Source organism: Argentina silus (genome assembly GCF_951799395.1).
Source record: "Argentina silus genome assembly, chromosome: X".
Classification (NCBI taxonomy): domain Eukaryota; kingdom Metazoa; phylum Chordata; class Actinopteri; order Argentiniformes; family Argentinidae; genus Argentina; species Argentina silus.
This window is the reverse complement of record NC_139653.1, coordinates 7,243,979-7,264,579: the sequence shown is the minus strand read 5'-3', so window position 1 is coordinate 7,264,579 and position 20,601 is coordinate 7,243,979. Positions and strand designations below refer to the sequence as shown.

Below are 20,601 nucleotides of genomic sequence, written 5' to 3'. Positions count from 1 at the left end.
AATGTATAGACGACATCGTCCCATCTCTCAGTCCTCAGGTTGTGTCTGACCCTCCACCCCCCCCCTCTCTCTCTCTCTCTCTCAGGATCTGAAGAAGGTGCTTTCTTTCCCCCCATACCCTGGGGAGTTTCTGCACCCGGTCGTGTATGCCTGCACGGCGGTCATGTTGCTCTGCCTCTTCGCCTCCATCATCACCTATATTGTGCACCACAGGTAAAAACTCAACACTGCCTCAATATCTGTGTGTGTGTGTGTGTGTGTGTGTTTGTTTGTGTGACAAAACCTCAACATACACTAACTGGCTCATGCATATATCACATATAACACTGTTTCTCTTTTTTTTTTTGGGGGGGGGGGGGGGGGTTCGTCTCCCCCTATCATACTCCTGGGCTCTGACTGAGTCAGCTGCTTTGGGGTGGCATGAAGACAGCTGCAGTCTGTCTGACTCAGAGATCTAAAGCCTGGGAGTGATGCATGTGTGCCAGACTCTGCCTGCACTGAAAAGTGGATGGAGCTCAATCAGATCTCTGTTTAGGATCCAGGCCATCTCACTTACCTTGTTCCATATGGAGCAAGCTAATGAGTGTGTTTAATTCCCAACCCATAAGGGCCCCTGAGGGCTAACGCTGCAGTACGCCTGTCGTTACTTTGGCCCTCATACTCACCATGTGTCTTTATGAATATCTCATCACCCCAATCAGGAACATTTGAATCAGTGATTCGAGATCAATGTACAATGTTGAGAATAAAGGAACAAAATGTTTGAAATTATCCTTTAGATACAACGCTTTGATTTTGATTTAAAGTGGATGAATAGACAGATGTAAAAGAGTATAGACAAGTGTTTACAGCTTGCATCAGTGTGTGGCACCTGTAGGAAAGACTGGAGACAGTTGCAGGCTCGTGCAGTCTGAGAGCAAGGGGGGGCATCTGTGGCTCCAGATATTACAACCAGACTACTGCAGTCTGCAGACCTCCCGCAGTCATAGGGAACCTGCCTCACCTCACCTCTGCAGCAGGAACAACACCCTACAACACCTCATCTCCCCCTGCCCCAAAGACACACCCTAGCTTTCCTCACCTAACTGTAGGCATGCTCTAGATGTGTATAATCACTCTGGGTCGCTTCGCTGGCTGTCATCAAGTGAGTGTCTTGTAACCGTAGGGAATGTGTGTGTGAATTGTGTGTAATGCTTGGGTACTTATTCAAGAGTAAAGCGTGTATCAGGCAAACCGGATTCAATATGTGAGAGAGGAACTTGAATCTGTGTAAGCATGCACACACTCCCTCTCACACACACACACACACACACACACACACACACACACACACACACACACACTCAACTCGATTCAACTGTGTCCCTAGTGTAGCTGTAGGAGAAGGGGAGTTTTTCCACCTGCTCTCCTGGGGTGGTGTAGTGGAGTAGGGCCAGGTTTATGCACTGGACTTGACCCAGTGAAAGCCCAGAGCAAAGCCCAGGATATGTATGATTTAAGGCCTCTCCTGGGTGGAGTTTAGCCCGTGGACAGCAGCTTCCTCCTCACTGTGCAGCCCCCCCCCCCCCAGACAGGACCCCTCAGAGCTTACAGTAGCACTGCTCCTCTCTGTAGTTTTCTCTCATACAATCAATGTTCTGCTTAACACCACTTCAGTGATTTTATTTTAATACTGACTGATTTTTAAAACACTGACAATGATGATAGTGATGAGGATAATACCCATGTACTGACCCACATTGTATGTTCTGTAACAGATGGACAGACACTCAGTGGCAATATGGTAATAAGTGTCACATATAGGTTATTCTACAACATGAAATGAATGCACTTCATTGGATTTAAACAATAAATGTCTCAAATTATTTTAAAAAGCTACAGTATAACTTTTGGATATTTCTAGCTGATACACTGAAAATACACATATGATTTGACTGGTTATTGTGCGTATGTTCTTGTCTTTTTGGCAGCACAATCCGCATCAGTCGGAAGGGATGGCATATGCTTCTCAACTTCTGCTTCCACACAGCCTTGACCTTCGCTGTGTTTGCCGGGGGCATCAATCGAATCAAAAACCCCATCATCTGTCAAGCAGTAAGTGCACTGCCTTTTCATTTGGTCGCTTTCAAAGCTCTCCAGAAAATTGATTATGAATGTCTATTGAGTTGTGTGGTGGTGGTGGAGCACCGAGTCCTCTGTCCCCCTTTGATGCTCTGAATATGTAGCCTCTCTCTCTCTCCACAGTATTGGGGACAATGAGTCCCATGTGCATAAAGCAGACCACACGAATGCACTCTCCTGCTCTCTACTTCCTGTGTATTTTCTAGCCCTAGGTGACTGTAATGATGGCTGGCCATATCATATGGAGGGGGGGGGGGGGGGGCTCTTCCACAAGGGGCTTTTCTAGAGCAGTTTGTTGTCTTAATTAGCCTGTTGTCTCAGGGGGAGTGTGGCCACTCCCCTAGCCCCTGGGCTGTGATTGAGAGAGAGAGAGAGAGAGAGAGAGAGAGAGAGAGAGAGAGAGAGAGAGAGAGAGAGAAGAAAGAGGCGCCAGCTGGGATACGTTGGTTCTGATGCCCATATACACTACGTGGGTGTGGATTAGATAAGAGGGTCAACAAAGTGCTTTCTCTCCCCCAATGGCTGCATTAACTCTTGGCTAACCCTGACCCTTGTAGAGCAGGGCTGGATGTAGAGCAGGGCTGGATGTAGAGCAGGGCTGGATGTAGAGCAGGGCTGGATGTAGAGCAGGGCTGGATGTAGAGCAGGGCTGGATGTGTCAGTGGTGGGAGTGGAAGCCCTGAAGTCGGCCAGGTCAGGACACCAACATGGTTCTAATTGGGGAAAACAGGAACAAGGAAACAGCTTGATTCTTTGATATCTTCAAGAGATAGTTCAGATATACTGAAGGCCTATGTGAGAAATTCATGACGTTGTGTCATAACTATATATACTCTGGTACATAATATTAATCTCATCTGTCCATATACACTCACCGGCCACTTTATTAGGTACACATGTTCAACTGCTCGGTAACGCAAATATCTAATCAGCCAATCACATAGCAGCAACTCAATGCATTTAGGCATGTAGACATGGTCAAGACGACCTGCTGAAGTTCAAACCGAGCATCAAAATGGGGAAGAAAGGTGATTTAAGTGACTTTGAACGTGGCATGGTTGTTGGTGCCAGACAGGCTGGTCTGAGTATTTCAGTAACTGCTGATCTACTGGGATTTTCATGCACAACCATCTCTAGAGTTTACAGAGAATGGTCAGAAAAAGAGAAAATATCCAGTGAGCGGCAGTTCTCTGGGCAAAAATGCCTTGTTGATGCCAGAGGTCAGAGGAGAATGGCCAGACTGGTTCGAGATGATAGAAAGGCAACAGTAACTCAAATAACCACTCATTACAACCAAGGTATGCAGAAGACCATCTCTGAACGCACAACACATCGAACCTTGAAGCCGATGGGCTACAAAAGGGGGTCCAACCCAGTACTAGCAAGGTGTACCTAATAAAGTGGAGCAGGGCTTCCCTTTGCTCTCAAAACAGCCTAAATTCTTCGTGGCATTGATTCCACAAGATGTTGGGTGCACTTTCAAGCTGTGAATCTCCCGTTCTACCACATCACAAAGGTGTTCTATTGGATTCAGATCTGGTGACTGGGAAGGCCAGTGAAGAACACTGAACTCATTTTCATGTTCATGAAACCAGTTTGAGATGACTTTTGCTTTGTGACATGGTGCATTGTGCTGGAAGTAGCCATTAGAAGATGGGTAAATTGTGACCATGAAGGGATGCACATGGTCAGAAACAATACTCAAATAGGCTGTGGCATTCAAGCGATGATTGATTGGTATTAACGGACCCAAAGTGTGCAAAGAAAACATGAGAAGGTGTACAGGTGTTCCTAATAAAGTGTTCAGTGAGTGCATATATATATATATATAGATAGATAGATAGATAGATAGATAGATAGATAGATAGATAGATAGATAGATACAGATAGAGAGAGAGAGAGAGAGAGAGACTGAATTATGTCTTAATAAAAGCAGCAGACAAGGCAAGTAAGTCAGGGATGCACACTATCCTTGTCTGAGTTCCATTCCATTTCTTTTCAAGGAGGTTTTGAAACTTCTCCCCTTTCCAGCTCACCTCAGCAAACCGGGATTGAGCTGGCAAAAGATTGATGTACAGTCTATCATTTTTGACATTTCAGTAAAAAGCTCATTGTCTATTTATATGAACAAGCACCTTTCTCTCTCTGCAGAACCCAGCAATCAGTGCATGCTGGGAGGTTGCTGCCTCTCACTAAGCTAAATGCTTTAGCTGTCCTGTTGTTCAGAAGTGTAATGGGTGCAAGTTCAGTATTTCACAGTACTGCTCATTGTGTTTCATGGAAGCCAGCAGCACTACCTGGCAGGTCAGGAGGCTTGGTGATTGACAGTCCACCTCACGACCACAAGGTCAAGCATCAAAAACTCCCTGTGATGCATCCTGGCCCGGTGCCCGCTGTGAAACGCAGCCCCCACCAACAAACCTGCTCCCTCACCATTTAAAGGTGAACAAAATGGGCTCCCCACCACTTTTTTGGTAAACAGATGAGGGATAGGGCTGGAGAAACTTAACTACTCTCAATTTTATAGACAGAGCTATGAATGCAAGGACTGACCATCCATGAGATCATTGTAGTTATATATAATGTATAATAATATATAGTGCCCTGCGTAAGTAATGGGACAGTGAAGCATCTTTTCTTCTTTTGGCTCTACACTCCAAAAGTTTGGATTTGAAACAATAACTACAAGGTTAAGGTAGAGATTCTCAGCTTTTATTTGATGGTATTTGTGTACATATTGGTGTCACCATTCAGAAATTGCAGGGCACCATAAGTAATGGGAAAGATTCAATAATGTCCTAATTAAGCACTCATATTTAGTATTTGGTAGACAATCCTTTGCATGCAATAACTGCCTGAAGTCTGTGACCCATTGATCCCCACCAGACGCTGGTTATCTTCTCTGGTGATGCTCTGCCAGGCATATGTACTGTACTGCAGCCATCTTCAGTTGTTTGTTTTATCATCAGGAAATGAAATGCATGGTCAATTGGATTTAAATCTGAAGATTCCTTGGCCAGTCAAGACCATTTTCCACTTTTTGGCCCTGAAAAACTCCCTAGTTGCTATGGCAATATTTTTTCTTGAGCAGACAAGTTATTTCTGTACACTTCAGAATACATTCTGCTGCTGCAGTTAGCAGTTACATCATCAATGAAGACAATGTTGCCAGTTCTAGTGTCAGCAATACATGCCCTAACCATAACACCCCCTCCACCATGTTTCACAGATGAAGTGGTATGTTGTAAATCTTGGGCAGATCATCTCCAAACATTTCACTTGCAATCACTTTGGTACATGATAATATTAATCTTTTCTGTCCATAAGACCCTTTTCCATACCTCTGCAGGCTTTTTATGTACTTTTTAAAAAACAGTAACCTGACCATCTTTTTTTAGGATAACTAGTGCACCTTGCAGTGAAGCCTTTGTAGTTCGACTGGTGATGTATTCTTTGATGGCAGTCTCTGACACATTTACACCTACCTCCTGGAGAGTGTTTCAGATCTGTGGGAAAGTTGTTTTGTGGTTTTTCTTAATTATGGTAAGCATTCTTTGATCATCCACTGTAGAAGTGTTCCAGGCCTACCAGCCTTTTTCTGATTGCTGAGCTCACCAGTGCTTTTTTTCTTTTCGTTTTAATGATGTTCCAAACTGCTGATTTTGGCAAGCCTAAGGTTTTGGCTATGTTTCTGATAATCGTTTTCTCATTATCTTTCAGCCTAATAATGGCTTCCTTGACTTTCATTGACAGCTCTTTGGTTCTCATGATGACAGACACCAATAACAAACTTCAAAGGCACTTCTGGTGCCCTGACATAGGGGGACTGTATAAAAAAAATGGTTCTATAAAACAATTCTATATGGTAAAACCAATTTGTACACAAAAACCCTCAAATAAAGATGGGAATCTCCGCTTTAACCTCACAGTAATTGTTTGTTTTCAAATCCAACTTTTGGAGTATGGAGCCAAAAGAAGAAAACATTCTTCACTGTCCCATTTCTTACGCAGGGCACTGTTGTTAAAATTATAGCTTAAACCATGTTTTGAAGCTATACAGTGCTTGTTTATAAAAAATTAAGTAAAACAAGCTAATATTTTGGGTTCAGATGGGTAAGACAGTTGAACTTAGCTCATGAGGCATTTATAAGTTATTTTTTTAATCAATGACTATATAATTCATTTAAAAGACCAAAAGTTGATGTACCAATTGCAAATTGTCACTTTAACATCACATTAATATCCCTCAATTAACATTTTCTCCATCACGTTCACTGTCTAAGATATATGCAGTAGCAATATGAGTGCCGAGTAGCCACCTTGCGACAATGCACAGACAAGGTCAATGAAGAAAACATCCACAATGGTCAAATCTCCAAAGATGTGTAGATATGAGACTTAACGGTATCATCACTGCAGGTGTTTAATCTGCACCTCTAGTGCTCCTCAGTACTGCTTGTTTGTCTGATCGAATGATTTCTAGCTGAATATGAAAATATTGCATGTATCTACAGTATCTTGTTACTGTTAATGGGTGTAATTCCCTCGCGTTTGGGATTTGGTCTAGTTTGTCTACCGTCCCTAGGCCCAGCCAGTAGTGGCAGTATTTGGGATGATTACATGGTCGCCAGGGGAGATGGCTGAAAGTATGTGTGATCACACAGTGATGTCGACACAGCCTGCCGACTGCACTCAAGCCCAGCGGGGAGCCACCTCCCTGGGGGAGCTTGGGTACATGCCACCCCCTCTGATTGGGGAACTTCAAGGAGCTCTGGAACCATCTCTGGCAGCCTCTCAACGCTTCAAGCAAATGCATCTCTCGCTCCCCCAACCCTTTCCCCTCACCTCATGCATCTTCCTCCCTCCCTTTGTGTCTCCGCTCACGCTTCTGCATTGTCGCTCTGCCTTTTCTATTGTTAGTCAGTGTCTTTACGACAATTACTCAACTTAAACCACAACTGAAAAAAAGCTGGGTGTCTCTACTCATTCAAAAGCATCTGGGCAAGAACTGTAAGGGAATCATAACCCATCTATTAGGGATGAGTTTGATTATTCGATTCATCTTTAGTTAATCAAGGGGGATTTTAAAAAGTAGTACCAATTTTAAAAAGCAGGTCAATGTTAATCACTATCATAGCTGAATGAAGCAAGCCACTAGTCTGTGAGATTGTGGTTGGGATTGGTCGTCATTCTATCCAATAGCTCTTTCATTCACTCACTGTCTGTATCAAATGACTCCTGGCTGGTCAGTCACACTTCAAAAAGCGAGCAACATTGTTGTTGAAATTATGGGCAGCCGTGTGGGTGTTTAATCAACAATAGCGAACATCAACTTATCAATTAAAAAAAAAAAATTTGAGTAAGACCATATACCTACCACCTACTCACTGAGCTCTTCCTCCCCATTAACCAGCTCAAGGACACTTCCAATTAGTATCACATCTCCAGTATGGTTCCTGTAATCCTTGTAGATTCAGCAGACTGGAGCAAGATTATTTCATTGGATGCCTCTTAGTTTTGTGTTCGCCGAGTGAACAGAGTTTGCTTGGGGAAAGACAACACATTATAATTCCCTCTCTCTCTCTCTCTTTCTCACATTCTCGCATTGTAGACGTGACTGGCATTCATATTCATATTTGGATTGTTCAGTTATTAAAAGCTTATTGTCCTCTCAGTCTAGTGTTAAGGGGATATAACATTGCAATTTGTTTACCCTGGTGGTTTAATTGCACTTTCTAAATGCCACAGTCCACATGTGGCATGGTAGTCTTATCTCCAAAGGAAAGTCTCTGAAAAGACCCTTAGGCCCAATCCCATTATTTTTACCTGTACCCCTCTTTTTCGAGAGCACCTCGCTTTTCGACTTGCCCCTCGGAACAAGACCCTAATCCGTCATCAGTAGTCATCATGGCGTTTACGTAAACAGACGCGACGAGTTTGTTGCCGGACATTTCGAATCTCTCAATGACGTCTTCAGCTGTGGTGATTTCTCTTGCGTGATCGGAGCAAATGGGAGAAATGTAAGAAAAAGAAGACGTGTTCAACGTTAAAACAATGTTGTAATGTTAGCTAGCTAGCTAGAGACATAAGCATACTAGCGATTTTTTGTTTTGCTTGTTATAAAGAAAAGTCTATAATACATTAAAACAACATTAAACCAAGATAAAACGGTGATTATCATATCCTACTTTATTAACGAAGAAAATACTTACATTTGTGGTTTTCTTTTGTTGCTTGTGCAGCGTTCACCACCATCTTGCAAGACATTCTGGGAGATTTCTCATAACACTCGGTTTTGAGTGTGCCTCTGAGAAACCTCCCTTTGGAGGGCCATGTAGCCCTACCGCTTCGCCCTACCCCTCTATCCCAACAAGAATCGGGACACCGTACCCCTACGCGTTAACGCGCAAAACGGAGGGGTAGGGGCAAGGGGTGTATTGGGCCTAAAAGTGACATTGACAGTGTATGTGAAAGTGATGTGGTAATTGGTGTTAAAGCAGCGATGAGTGATTTTTAAGTAATTTCCAAATACTGTATACTCATTGATTATGATGAATATTACTCCTAAAAACCTTTAAGAGAGTAGAAAGTGTTGTACCTCTTGAAAACCAAAGCAATAAGGACTTTTTACTGTATTGTTTATGTTTTGTTGTACAACAAATGATGTAGCTTGAAATCATGTTTTGGAAAAAGAATGCTGTTCTTATGGAATGTAATTCATTGAGCACAACAGATAGACCCTGCATACAGAAATCACTGAGAGCTGAGAGGGTGAGAGATGTGTAGAGTCAGTGTGATAAATGTATGAAATGATGTGGAGATGCACACAGAGTGAGACTGTGTCCGTCTGTCTCCTGTCGCAGGTGGGCGTGGTGTTACACTACTCATCTCTCTCCACCATGCTGTGGCTGGGGGTCACGGCTCGGAACATTTACAAGCAGGTCACCAAGAAGCCCCCGCAGGCCCAGGATGGCGACCCGCCTGCACTCCCCCCCAAACAGCCCATGCTGAGGTAAGCACAATGTAAAGAATGTCGCTTTATATGAGATATAATCCTTAGGGAAGGATATGGAAGTGTTACCAAATATGTATTTGCACAAAGTACAGATCATATTACCTAGGGGCACCACCCATAATCTAAGTTATGGGAAAATAGGACCCAGTGAAGGGACCCAGTTTAATCAATTAAATTATTAATAAACAGTAAGATATAAAGGAGGTAACACTTATGCCTATGTCAGTCTGAAGGGTATTTGATGACTATCAATTATCTTAGTAAGTTATTTAATTGTTCTAAATCTTAGAGCCAGCATTTGTCAAGACAAAAGAAACACAACACCTGGTTATATACAAATAGTATTTATTAACTGGGCTAAGAAACACTAGATGACATGCAATGAAATACAACATTAATAAGTATGATATCAAACATAAAAGAATCAACCATATAAATTGTAATGATCTAATATGTAATGTCAAGAAAGTAAGGAAGAGATTGTTGTCAATATATTTATGCATTTGGAGTGGAAAGACTTGGGCAACATGGTCGGATCAGAGTCCAAGGCACACCTCTTTGGGGTGTCTCTCTCTGGGATAGAGAGCAGGATGTAGTGATGTTCTTCTCTCGTCACAGAAGACTTCTTCTAAGCAGCATACAGTCAGTTTCGCCACCAGTGGTTATGTTCTTTGTTGTCTGTTGAGCTCATCCTCGCGGGGGCAAGCTTCAGAGCCTTGATAGTGGTAATGTAGTCAGCAAGTGATTGTCTTTTGGATCCCTTGTCAGAAATCCGTCAGAAGTGAGTGAGTCTGTTTTACCACTTGATGTAGTGGCATTCAGAACCATTGTTTAAAGTTGAGCAAATGCATTTATACCGCTCCCCTGCCAGCTGGAGGGGGGCGTGATTGAACCGCGTGCTGTTTTCGAGACGCAAGTGTGATCGTGTTACGATGAATCAGATAAAGCCAAATGGTCGTCTGTCCTGGCCTTTAGAACATCAGAGAGATCATTAGTGTTGTGGTTATATGGCAGGAAGATGAGGGAATGTTTGAACCCCCATCTTACCAACAATAATCCCCCCACTCTGGGTGACCATTCTCTCTCTCTCTCTCTCTCTATATATATATATATATATATATATATATATATACATATATATATATATAAAGGCTGTGAAGTGTGGTGTGTGTGCGTGCGTGCTGTACAGTGAAGGACTAGTTCAGTGAACAATTCCATGCTTTCTTATTTAACTTTTCCTCTGTCTTTTGTGAACCAGACAGACATGTAGGATTCTTGTACAATAGCATTTGCCTGCTCCTGATTAAAGCCTCATTCCTCCAAATCCAATCCTTTGCAGTGTTGTTCTCAGTTGTTAAAGGCTGTGGAGACCATTGTCTCTATTTTATGTTCTGTTGAAACCGGTTGTTTGCTACCAAAAACAGAGATGATTTGATTTGTGGGTTCCTTGAAGGAAAAAATATCTGGTGTGGTGCTGTCCATGTAAATATGTGTGTGTCTGCATGGTGTGTTTGTGCATATGTGAGGTTTGTTTCTGGTATTTGTTTATTATTCTTGAAAAACACGATTACCTCCTACTAAGATGAGTTGTTGGATCACAGTGCCCTGCGTAAGTAATGAGACAGTGAAGCATTTTTTCTTCATTTGGCTCTATACTCCAAAATTTGGATTTGAAATCAAGCAATTACTATGAGGCTAAAGTAGATATTCTCAGTTTTTATTTGTATACATAGTTGTTTAAGTCTCTGCTCTTTCACTTGAATAGGTTGTCACTGTGGCCTCTATTCCTTGCAAGAATTACAATGCCATGACATACAGTACATTGGTTGTGTAATATCTCCATATACAGTGCCCTGTGTAAGCAATTGTTATATCAACAAGGGTCTTTCCCTCTCTCCAGAACCGAGCAGTTTGGGAGGCTGCTTTGGGAGGCTGCTGCTGGGAGGCTGCTGCCTCTCACTAAGCTAAGTGCTTTAGCTGTCCTGTTGTTCAGAAGTGTAATGGGTGCAAGTTCAGTATTTCACAGTACAGCTCATTGTGTTTTATGGAAGCCAGCAGCACTACCTGGCAGGTCAGGAGGCTTGTTAATAAGACGTACCATTTCACGACCATCAGGTCAAGCATCAACAACAAAATGTTACAGCATGTATAGCTGCCACTAGAACTAGCTAACTTGTCTTAATTGATGATTGTAACTGCTGACGGCAGCAGCAGAATGTATTCTGAAATGTATAGAAACATCTTGTCTGTTCGAGGACAACCAAATGCCTCCAAATTCTGGCGCTTCCTCATACAGTAAGACAGTGACCCAAAACATACTGCTGAGGCAACTAGGGAGTTTTTCAGGGCCAAAAAGTGGAAAGTTATTGACTAGCCAAGTCAATCTTCAGATTTAAATCCAATTGAACATGCATTTCATTTCCTTATGATAAGACTTTAGGCAAAAAGATCTCACAACAAACAACAACTGAAGATGGCTGCAGTACAGGCCTGGCAGAGCATCACCAGAGAATATACCCAGCATCTGGTGGGGTCAATGGGTTGCAGACTTCAGGCAGTTGCATTGCATGCTAAGGATTGTCGACCAAATACTAAACGAGTGCTTAATTTGGACATTATATGAATCTGTCCCATTACTTTCGGTGCTATAAAATAAGGGAACTATGTATAAAAACTGTTGTCATTTCTAAATGGTGAAACCAATATGTACACAAATACCATCAAATCAAAGCTGAGAATATAACCAGTTCTACTTATTGTTTGATTTCAAATCCAAACATTTGGAGTATAGAGCCAAAAGAAGAAAAGATGATTCACTGTCCCATTACGTACGCAGGGCACTATATATTATTATACATATATAACTACAATGATCTCATGGATGGTCAGTCCTTGCATCCATAGCTCTTTGTATGAAATTGAGTGGTTACATTTCTCCAGCCCCATCCCTCATTTGTTTACCAAAAAAGTGATGGGGAGCCCATTTTGTTCACCTTTAAATGGTGAGGGAGCAGGTTTGTTGGTGGGGACTGCGTTTCACAGAGAGCACCTGGCCAGGATGCGTCACAGGGAGTTTTCTATGCTTGACCTGGTGGTCGTGACATGGGCTGTCTTTTTAACAAGCCTCCTGACCTGCCAGGCAGTGCTGCTGGCTTCCATGAAACACAATGAGCTGTACTGTGAAATACTGAACTTGTTGATATAACAATTGCTTACACAGGGCACTGTATGTTTGATTTCAAATCCAAACTTTTGGAGTATAGGCCAATTATATGTTTGTAAACATTGGGGATGATCAAGGTTGCAGAAAACTCGCGTTGCTAAAGACAACAAAGGACAAATGAAGAGAGGAAGACAGCTGGCGAACTAATTTGATGTCGCCTATGTTATTACTTAACGTATTAGCTTTAGATTTTAGTTTTAAAATGTTCTCCGCTTACTACAACAGCTTGTCACCCAGTGATAGGCACTGTTATGCTACGAAATTAACCTTGGTGAATGGGATACGTATGCAGGCCCATATGCATTGGCCTGTCAATGGTTAAACGACGAAACGAAATGGCCAAGCCTTCAGTTGCCAGACATACGTACTTACCTGATCGACACTCCAAGTGTTTATACCCGGGAGAAGTTAAAAGCGTACAAGTCGCTTGATGCGTACAACTTTGTTCTGTGTCGTCACGTCCAAGACATACAATTTCACGATTACCAAGATCAAAACTTTGTAGTGCTGAAGACTGAGGTGCTGCCTAGCCAAAGACAGGGCAAGAAGACGGAGTTGTACAAGGCGTGGGTTATTGTCAACAAGACAAACAACTGTATCCTGACTCCGAACTGCACCTGTATGACTGGGTATGTACCTAACGTTAATTTACTAAATTATCTTACCTTTCCATCATCATTTACCCAATTCACTGTCAGTGTCATTCATTTAATCTAATAAAAATGCACTGCTCATTTGCTGCAATCATACAGCTGTGGTTATTGACATATCTAGCCAAGTACCATTTAAACCAATGTGTTTATACATTAGATAGCTAGGAATAAATCTCTATACAATTGTCCTGCAGGTTAGGGTCATGCTGCAGCCATTCAGCTGAACTTATGTTAAAAGTTGAGCTGTGGGTCAGGATGGGAAAGACAGAGATGTCCTGTACTTCAGGTACTAATATGTGGATCCACACATCCAAGAGAGAGGTGAAGCCTCTTCAGAAATCAGCTTCAGAAAGCCTAAGAGGACAGACAGCCAACTGCAGCCAGCCAGAGCAAAGTGTAGAAAGACCAATGTCAAAGGTTATATATGATTTTTGGGTGAACTATCATTTTAAGTATTCTAATACTCTATACCTGTCTAGAGCCAAAATAAGAAAAAATGCTTCACTGTCCATTACTTATGCAGGTCACTGTATATAGTCTGCATACCTCTGTCTCTGGCCTTGTTCACGTCAGACACTCTACACTGTAGCAGTGGTGGTAATATCACTGTAGAGTCTACAGTGATATTACCACCACTGCTTCTGATTTATTGTGTCTGGTTCCTCAGAAGCTAGTGCTTTTCTTATATCAAGAAGTTACATTTTGAATGTAACTTATTTGAGTTATTCTCTGCACTACAAAGAGGTTCTGGTTTGAATAATCTGACTCACATAATGTGGTGATTAGTCTGATAAATACCCCCAGATAGCAACAATTGTTCTCATTGAGGCAGCGGATATTATCTGTCCAGGGAGCATGTGTGTGTTGTTGTTATTATCATCTTCATCTTCATCATCATCATCATCATCGTCTTGATCTCCTGAGGACTGTTATCGAACATATTGTCATAATTTACATAACCTTAGCAAAACTATGAGAACCAATCTCCTGGTTCATTGGCTTCATATTCAAATATGGTGGGATGCCAGTTGGCAAGTTTGCAATGCTAATTCAGTCATGCTCCTCATTATGCAAAGTCCTAGCTTAAAGCTGAAATATGTCACACATTTGGCTGAAGAATTATATTCAACAGCTGAAACATAACAGATAAAAGATTGTAATGTTTTTACCTTCCATTTAATTTTTTAGGAGATATAGAAAAGGGTTTGCTTTGAGGGATGTACAGAGCCCTGCATAAGTAATGGTACAGTGAAGCCACAACAACAATTACTATGAGGTGAAAGTAGAGATTCTCAGCTTTTATTAAGGATTTTCTGTATATGTCACCATGAAGACATAACAACACTTTTTAGACATAGTCTGACAATTTCTGGGCACCAAAAGTGATGGGAAAGATTTATCAAATATCCAAATTAAGCACCCATGTTTAGTATTTGGTCAACAATCCTTTGTAAAAAACTGGCTGAAGTCTGCGACCCATTGACCCCACCAGATACTGGATACCTTTTCTAATGATGCTCTGCCAGGCCTGTACTGCAGCCATCTTCAGTTGTTTCTTTTGAGAATGTTAAGTCTCCTCTCCAGCAAATGAAATTAATGTTTAATTGAATATCGCGAGTGCTTTGCATGACTGACCCCGCCTCAGCCCATCTTATAAAGGCTACTGCAATGCACCGGCATTTAAAAAAATTTCACTCTCACATTATATATCTATAATGATCTCATGGATGGTCAGTCCTGGCATTCATAGCTCTGTCTATGAAATTGAGTGGTTACATTTCTCCAGCCCCATCCCTCATCTGTTCACCAAAAAAGCTCACTTTGTTGTTGCTTGAATGACAGATTGCACTTGTAAGTGGAGGGGGAGCAGGTTTTTAGCTGAGATACGTCACAGGGAGTTTTTGATGCTTGACCTGATGGTCGTGACATGGGCTGTCTTACCAAGCCTCCTGACCTGCCAGGCAGTGCTGCTGGCTTCCATGAAACACAATGAGCTGTACTGTGAAATACTGAACTTGCACCCATTACACTTCTGAACAACAGGACAGCTAAAGCACTTAGCTTAGTGAGAGGCAGCAGCCTCCCAGCAGCAGCCTCCCAAACTACTCGGTTCTGGAGAGAGAGAAAGACGCTTGTTGATATAACAATTGCTTACACAGGGCACTGTATATGGAGATATTATACAACATGTACTGTGTGTCATGGCATTGTAATTCTTGCAAGGAATAGAGGCTATTGGGACACAGTGATAACCTATTCAAGTGAAAGAGCAGAGACTTAAACAACATGTTGCCATGGCGTCACCCAGGCTGTAACTAATTACCTCAATAACCTGTGAGGCTGCTGAGCCGTTGGATTTTAGAGCTGCGCAACCTTATCACAAGTCTACATCTGCTTAGTGTTTGACAGCTCTAATTCATAACCGCTTTGGTGATTTAATATTTTTGTATGTATGTATTATTTTCTGCTTACTCACCTTGTTTGGCACATTTAAGAGGATCATCGTTGGGACAGACACTTTTCCTCGAGGAAGAAGGTGCTGTGTGTGTCCTTTGCAGATCTTGAGTGTGCTGTGTAACTCAATTTGCTCGAAAGCCTGTTAGACTGATAGAAGGTTTCAAGACATGGAGACAGCCAGACAGTATCCACACCAACACAACTTCACCATGTCTTGGAAAATGACAATGTCATTAGACTGTTGCATTTTTAGAGCTTTATTGAAAATGGGGTTAAAAGGTATTGTATAGTGTAGATGTATGCAGGCTTAGTGAGGACATTCTAGAGTGCTTGTTGGGTCACTTCTGTGTGATCCATCTGCAGAGCTGCATGTCAATGAGAGTCATTCAGGATAAGGACCCTGCAGGATAAGGAACCACGGCCTCTGAGGTGCTCTGTCCTCACAGGCAGCTCCTCAGCCACCAGTACAGGGGATATTGTGGCTGAGGACATACAGCAGCAGCGGTGGCGATGCTGCAGAGTTGATCCTCCGTGATTGACTGTAATGCGCGCTGTCAGAGGGGACCAGGCAATGAGACTTAGCTGCTGGAGACAAATCAATTTTCCTCAGCCTCCCCATTCCTGCTCGTCTCACCCTCAGCCCAGACTCAGCACAGTGACAGAATCTGATGACATCTTATTGGGCAGTCAGCTAATCCAGCGTTAAGGTCACAGTGACAGGCCTGCTCTTTGTGGGGCAACTGTTTAAATGACTCATTCCCAATAAGTGTACAGCTCACATACTGTACATAATGTAACTGGGCTCCATTCTTCAGTATAATAGTCAGTCCAATGCATTGTCACCATACAGAAGCCAAAATTGAGATGATCTACTGTTAATGGAACTCTAGTAGTTCAGTGCAGTGCCTTGTCACAGGCGAGTTGAACACAGCACAGACAGGACTTACACACCTTTTTCGCACTAGTTTACTAGTTTATGAGCAGTGAGTTTATGTGAGGTCTCCCACATAAGGAAATATTGTATTGTACTTGGGACCTGAGTTACAGTAGCATATGAGAGAGAGAGAGAGAGAGACTCTTCTTGCTCCAGGGGCTTTTGGTGGGTGTCTATTTATATCAAATGATTGCTGGCTCTTAAACTCACTCAAAGGCGCCAGTCTCTGCACGGTCTTTTTGTGTGCAAGTTTGAATACCCTTTTAAAATATAGAGTAGTGCAATGAAAGAGAGGCTAAAGGAAAGTGCTTGTTGACTCTTGTGTGCTGGAATGCCAGCCCGGGTTGAAGACTGGAAAGATGGAGGGGGAATGGGGGTCATAAAGCTCAGGCTTTAACATCCACTGGGTTCCTCTCATTTATGCTTATCTCTTTGACGTTTGTGTAAATGGCTTTCTGTCGGAGGCGTGTCTCCAGGGGAATCACTGGGCTCAGACAATGACAAGCCAGGTAATGCCCCCCTCTCTTCTACCTGCCCAGACAAACATCTTGATTGTAATTGAATTTTGGGATGGGCACAGTCTGTGTAAGGGAAGAGATGGGGAGAAAGATAGAGAGAGGCGGGGGGGGGGGGGGGGGGGGTGGAGACAGAGACGGAAAAGGAGACAGAGCAGGGAGGAAGGGTAGAGAGTGAAACGAGGGAGGATGAGAATGGGCGAGGGAGGGCAAGAGGAGAGAGGGAAAGAGATAGAGGGGCTTGGTGCTGAGGGAGAGAGTGGTACTGCTGTTTGCTTCGGCTGTGACTGCTCAGTGTGTCTGAGGAGAGAGATGTTTCTTTGTTGTCTCTCCTCCAGAGTGTTACTGTTTGTCCCTTGCTTGCTTTCTGCCCCACAACAGAAGCAGGGAGAGGAGTTGCCGTGCGTTGAAGACGTCTCATATTTGAGGAGAGTGGGAAAGTGGATATACCCAGCTCTGGGAACACCAAATCAAAATGTTTACCTGCTTGTCTGTGATATTCTGGGTCCCCAGAGCTGGTGTCATGTTGAGGAGGTGTGGGGTTATTAATCCTTTGTAGCAGAGGCAAGAGGAGAGAAGGGGAGAGGAGGGGAATGCGAGAGCTCCATACCATTTTATACCTCTCTCTCTCTGTATCCCTCTTACGCACCACATTCTCCCCCCTTCTCTCTCTCTCTCTCTCTCTCTTTCTCACACACACACACACTGGCATTCTACTATTTATTAACCACAGTCCTACAAATGAAGGTTATTGGTGTTATAAAGTGACTTTTATATATCACAAATGTTGTGTAATCTCTTCCCTCTCTCTCTCTCTCTCCCATCCTCCAGGTTTTATTTAGTCAGTGGCGGAGTGCCCTTCATCATCTGTGGAATCACAGCGGCCGTCAGTATTGACAACTACGGCAGCAGGGAGCAAGCACCTTAGTAGGTTCCCCTGTTTGAATCCGCATGGGGGAGTGCACATACTTTAGGAGAAGGGTGGGGAAATGGGGCACAACATCTGTTTTGCTCTGTCACAGTTTCCTCAGTGGCTCAGTCTCTAGGGCTCTAGTGTTTGAATACTAATTCAATGCCATCCATTCCTTGAGGAAATCGCTGATCTGAAATGACTGGATGCGGTGGAAAGCTGGCTTTGACCAGTCCGATCACATGAGATCAGTGATGACTTCAAGGGAGGGAGGGATGCATTTTTAAAGTATTCAAACAGCGCCTAGTCTTCATTCACACGTACTCCGCAATGAATATCGAGCCTACTTAATTACCATTCCAGAATGCAGATAGATTTGATGTTATGACACCTCAGTTTAAATTATACATCATACCGCCCACTTCAGCCACAACATTGCCCAAGGTACTTTACAGCTTAATGATGCCTGTGGATGTTTTGTCTGTGTGTGTGTTTAGTAAAGCAAACAGAGACTGAGGTCATACTGTGATGCTAATGTGCTAATGCAGTGTGTTTGCATTGCAGCTGCTGGATGGCGTGGGAGCCCAGCCTGGGAGCCTTCTACGGCCCCGTGGCCCTCATCGTCCTGGTAACCTGCATCTACTTCCTGTGCACTTTTGTCCAGCTGCGCCATAACCCAGAGCGGAAGTATGAGCTGAAGGCCCTGACAGAGGAGCAGCAGAGACTGCCGTCTGCTGACGTGGGCCACTGCCACCAGGGCGAGCCTGGCGCCCCTGCCAGTGGAGGAGGGCATTGCCACGCGGGCTGCCACGCAGCCATCAACCCCTCCCTTCTAGCCAATGAGCACTCCTTCAAGGCTCAGCTGCGCACGGCGGCCTTCACCCTCTTCCTGTTCCTGGCCACTTGGACCTTTGGGGCACTGGCCGTGTCCCAGGGCCACTTTCTGGACATGATCTTCAGCTGTCTGTACGGTGCCTTCTCCGTCACACTAGGCCTGTTCGTGCTTATCCACCACTGCGCCAAGCGGGACGACGTATGGCACTGCTGGTGCTCCTGCTGCCCCGGCCGCCGTGCCAATGCCTGCCATGGACACGGCCATGCCCACTCTCGTCCCAAGGTCAACATTAACGGAGATACCGTAGGGCACGGTCACGGGCACAGCCACTGCCACCTGGACTCACCGTGCCCGGGTAAGGCCCTGTTAGGGCACCATGCCCACGGCCTCTCAGGCCACTGCAAGCTGAGCGGCCTGCCGCCCGCACAGAACCATGTGACATGTCTGGCACCTGTGGCGCCCTGCTGCGCTGCACTGCACAGCCAACAGCTGATGGAGGAGGAGCCTGCCCATGTGCTGCTGCATGCCGACGCTGAGGGTTACCGGCCGGGCGTCCACCTGCACCGCTGCCTGAAGGGCAGCAGGACTAAACCTCGGCACTTCAGCCACCACCGGCCTGGGGGAGGGGGAGGGGGCGAGAGGGAGTACGCCTACCACATCCCCTCCAGTGTAGATGGAGGCAGCGTGCACAGCTCTCACACAGACAGTCCTCACAGCACGCACGAGTGCCACGCCCATATCTGCCACCTGGCTCACGAGGACCACCACCATCACGAGGGACACCATGAGGGTCACCACACGTGCCACGCCGCTGCTCACGAGGCCTTGGCGACATGCCACGCCCCCTGCAACCGGCACATATGCTGCGCCAAGGCGGACCTCTTCCCCACCCTGTGCCAGGCAGAGGCGGGTGACACGGGCACCTTTCTGTGCGGCTGTGGCAAAATGGCAGAGGAGGACCCGATGGTGCCACATCACCACCTGGAGATGCACTCGCGCAGACAATCCTACCCTCAGAATCCGCCCAATCAGAACGGGATTCTCAAGGGTGGCTTACACGAGGGCTTGCTGTACGCCTCAGACAGTACAGGGAATATACGCACTGGACCCTGGAAGAACGAGACTACTGTATAGTCCAATGACTGGGGACCAGATAGGCAACCAGCCTCCCCTCAAAGAAACCTCACCTCCCTCCCTTTCTAGGAAAAGAAATAATTCAGTAACTCTTAACACATCACAATCTGTATAATTTTTACTGTCAAGATTGGTTGCATTCTTGTTTGTTTTCATAATGTCCTATTTCACTGTACAGATACTTGACATCCTTGTATAAGCTCCTTGATGGCCAGCCATACACAAAAGGAGGATGTGGATCCCATGCCACAAGATTATACCTTTTATTGAAGGTATTTTTACCAACACAGTATGAAACAAACATATCTGAGAATGTGGCTGTCTGTGTGGATGTATGAACACGTGTTTATTCAAGGAATCGATGTGCTCTTGAACAAGTATCTGAACCCATTGATTAGTCTCTGATATGTACTCTCAGTACTTTAAGAATCTCAGTATGCGTGTTTTAGACAAACACACCAGCAATTTAGAGTCCATTGGTATTTTCACCATTCAACAAGCATACTATATACTGTGAATATCAACTAGAGATTTCTTAGTAATATACAAAGATATCTGCTCTCACAAGAGTTACGTGGATGACAATTAGTTGTGAACATTTAAAAAGACAACAGAAAAGAAAACTGAAACCACATTTGAGTATTCTGTCCCAGGTTGATATTGAATGTCTTGTCTGTATGATGTTTTAACTGTTGTGTTTTTTGGAGAGAAGTTTACCCTAACCCTAACAATAACACAATCATTGTGTATATGTCCGGTGCTAGAGCACAGATCTGGGTGAAATTAAATAGTAAATCCTTTCAA

At 44.0% G+C, this 20,601-nt stretch overlaps 1 protein-coding gene across 1 annotated transcript in view; it reads left to right on the top strand.

Annotated features, from left to right (window-relative positions):
• The window catches only part of adgra1b (adhesion G protein-coupled receptor A1b), a gene marked incomplete at both ends in the record, with an annotated part of 106,618 nt that extends 86,821 nt beyond the window's left edge, over positions 1-19,797 (top strand). The window contains 5 exons of the mRNA XM_083696384.1: positions 86-213; positions 1,971-2,094; positions 8,985-9,133; positions 17,750-17,845; positions 18,393-19,797. Coding sequence (XP_083552510.1) covers positions 86-213; positions 1,971-2,094; positions 8,985-9,133; positions 17,750-17,845; positions 18,393-19,797 — 1,902 coding nt within the window. The remainder of the gene's footprint in view (positions 1-85; positions 214-1,970; positions 2,095-8,984; positions 9,134-17,749; positions 17,846-18,392) is intronic.
• Between the last annotated feature and the right edge of the window lie 804 nt (positions 19,798-20,601).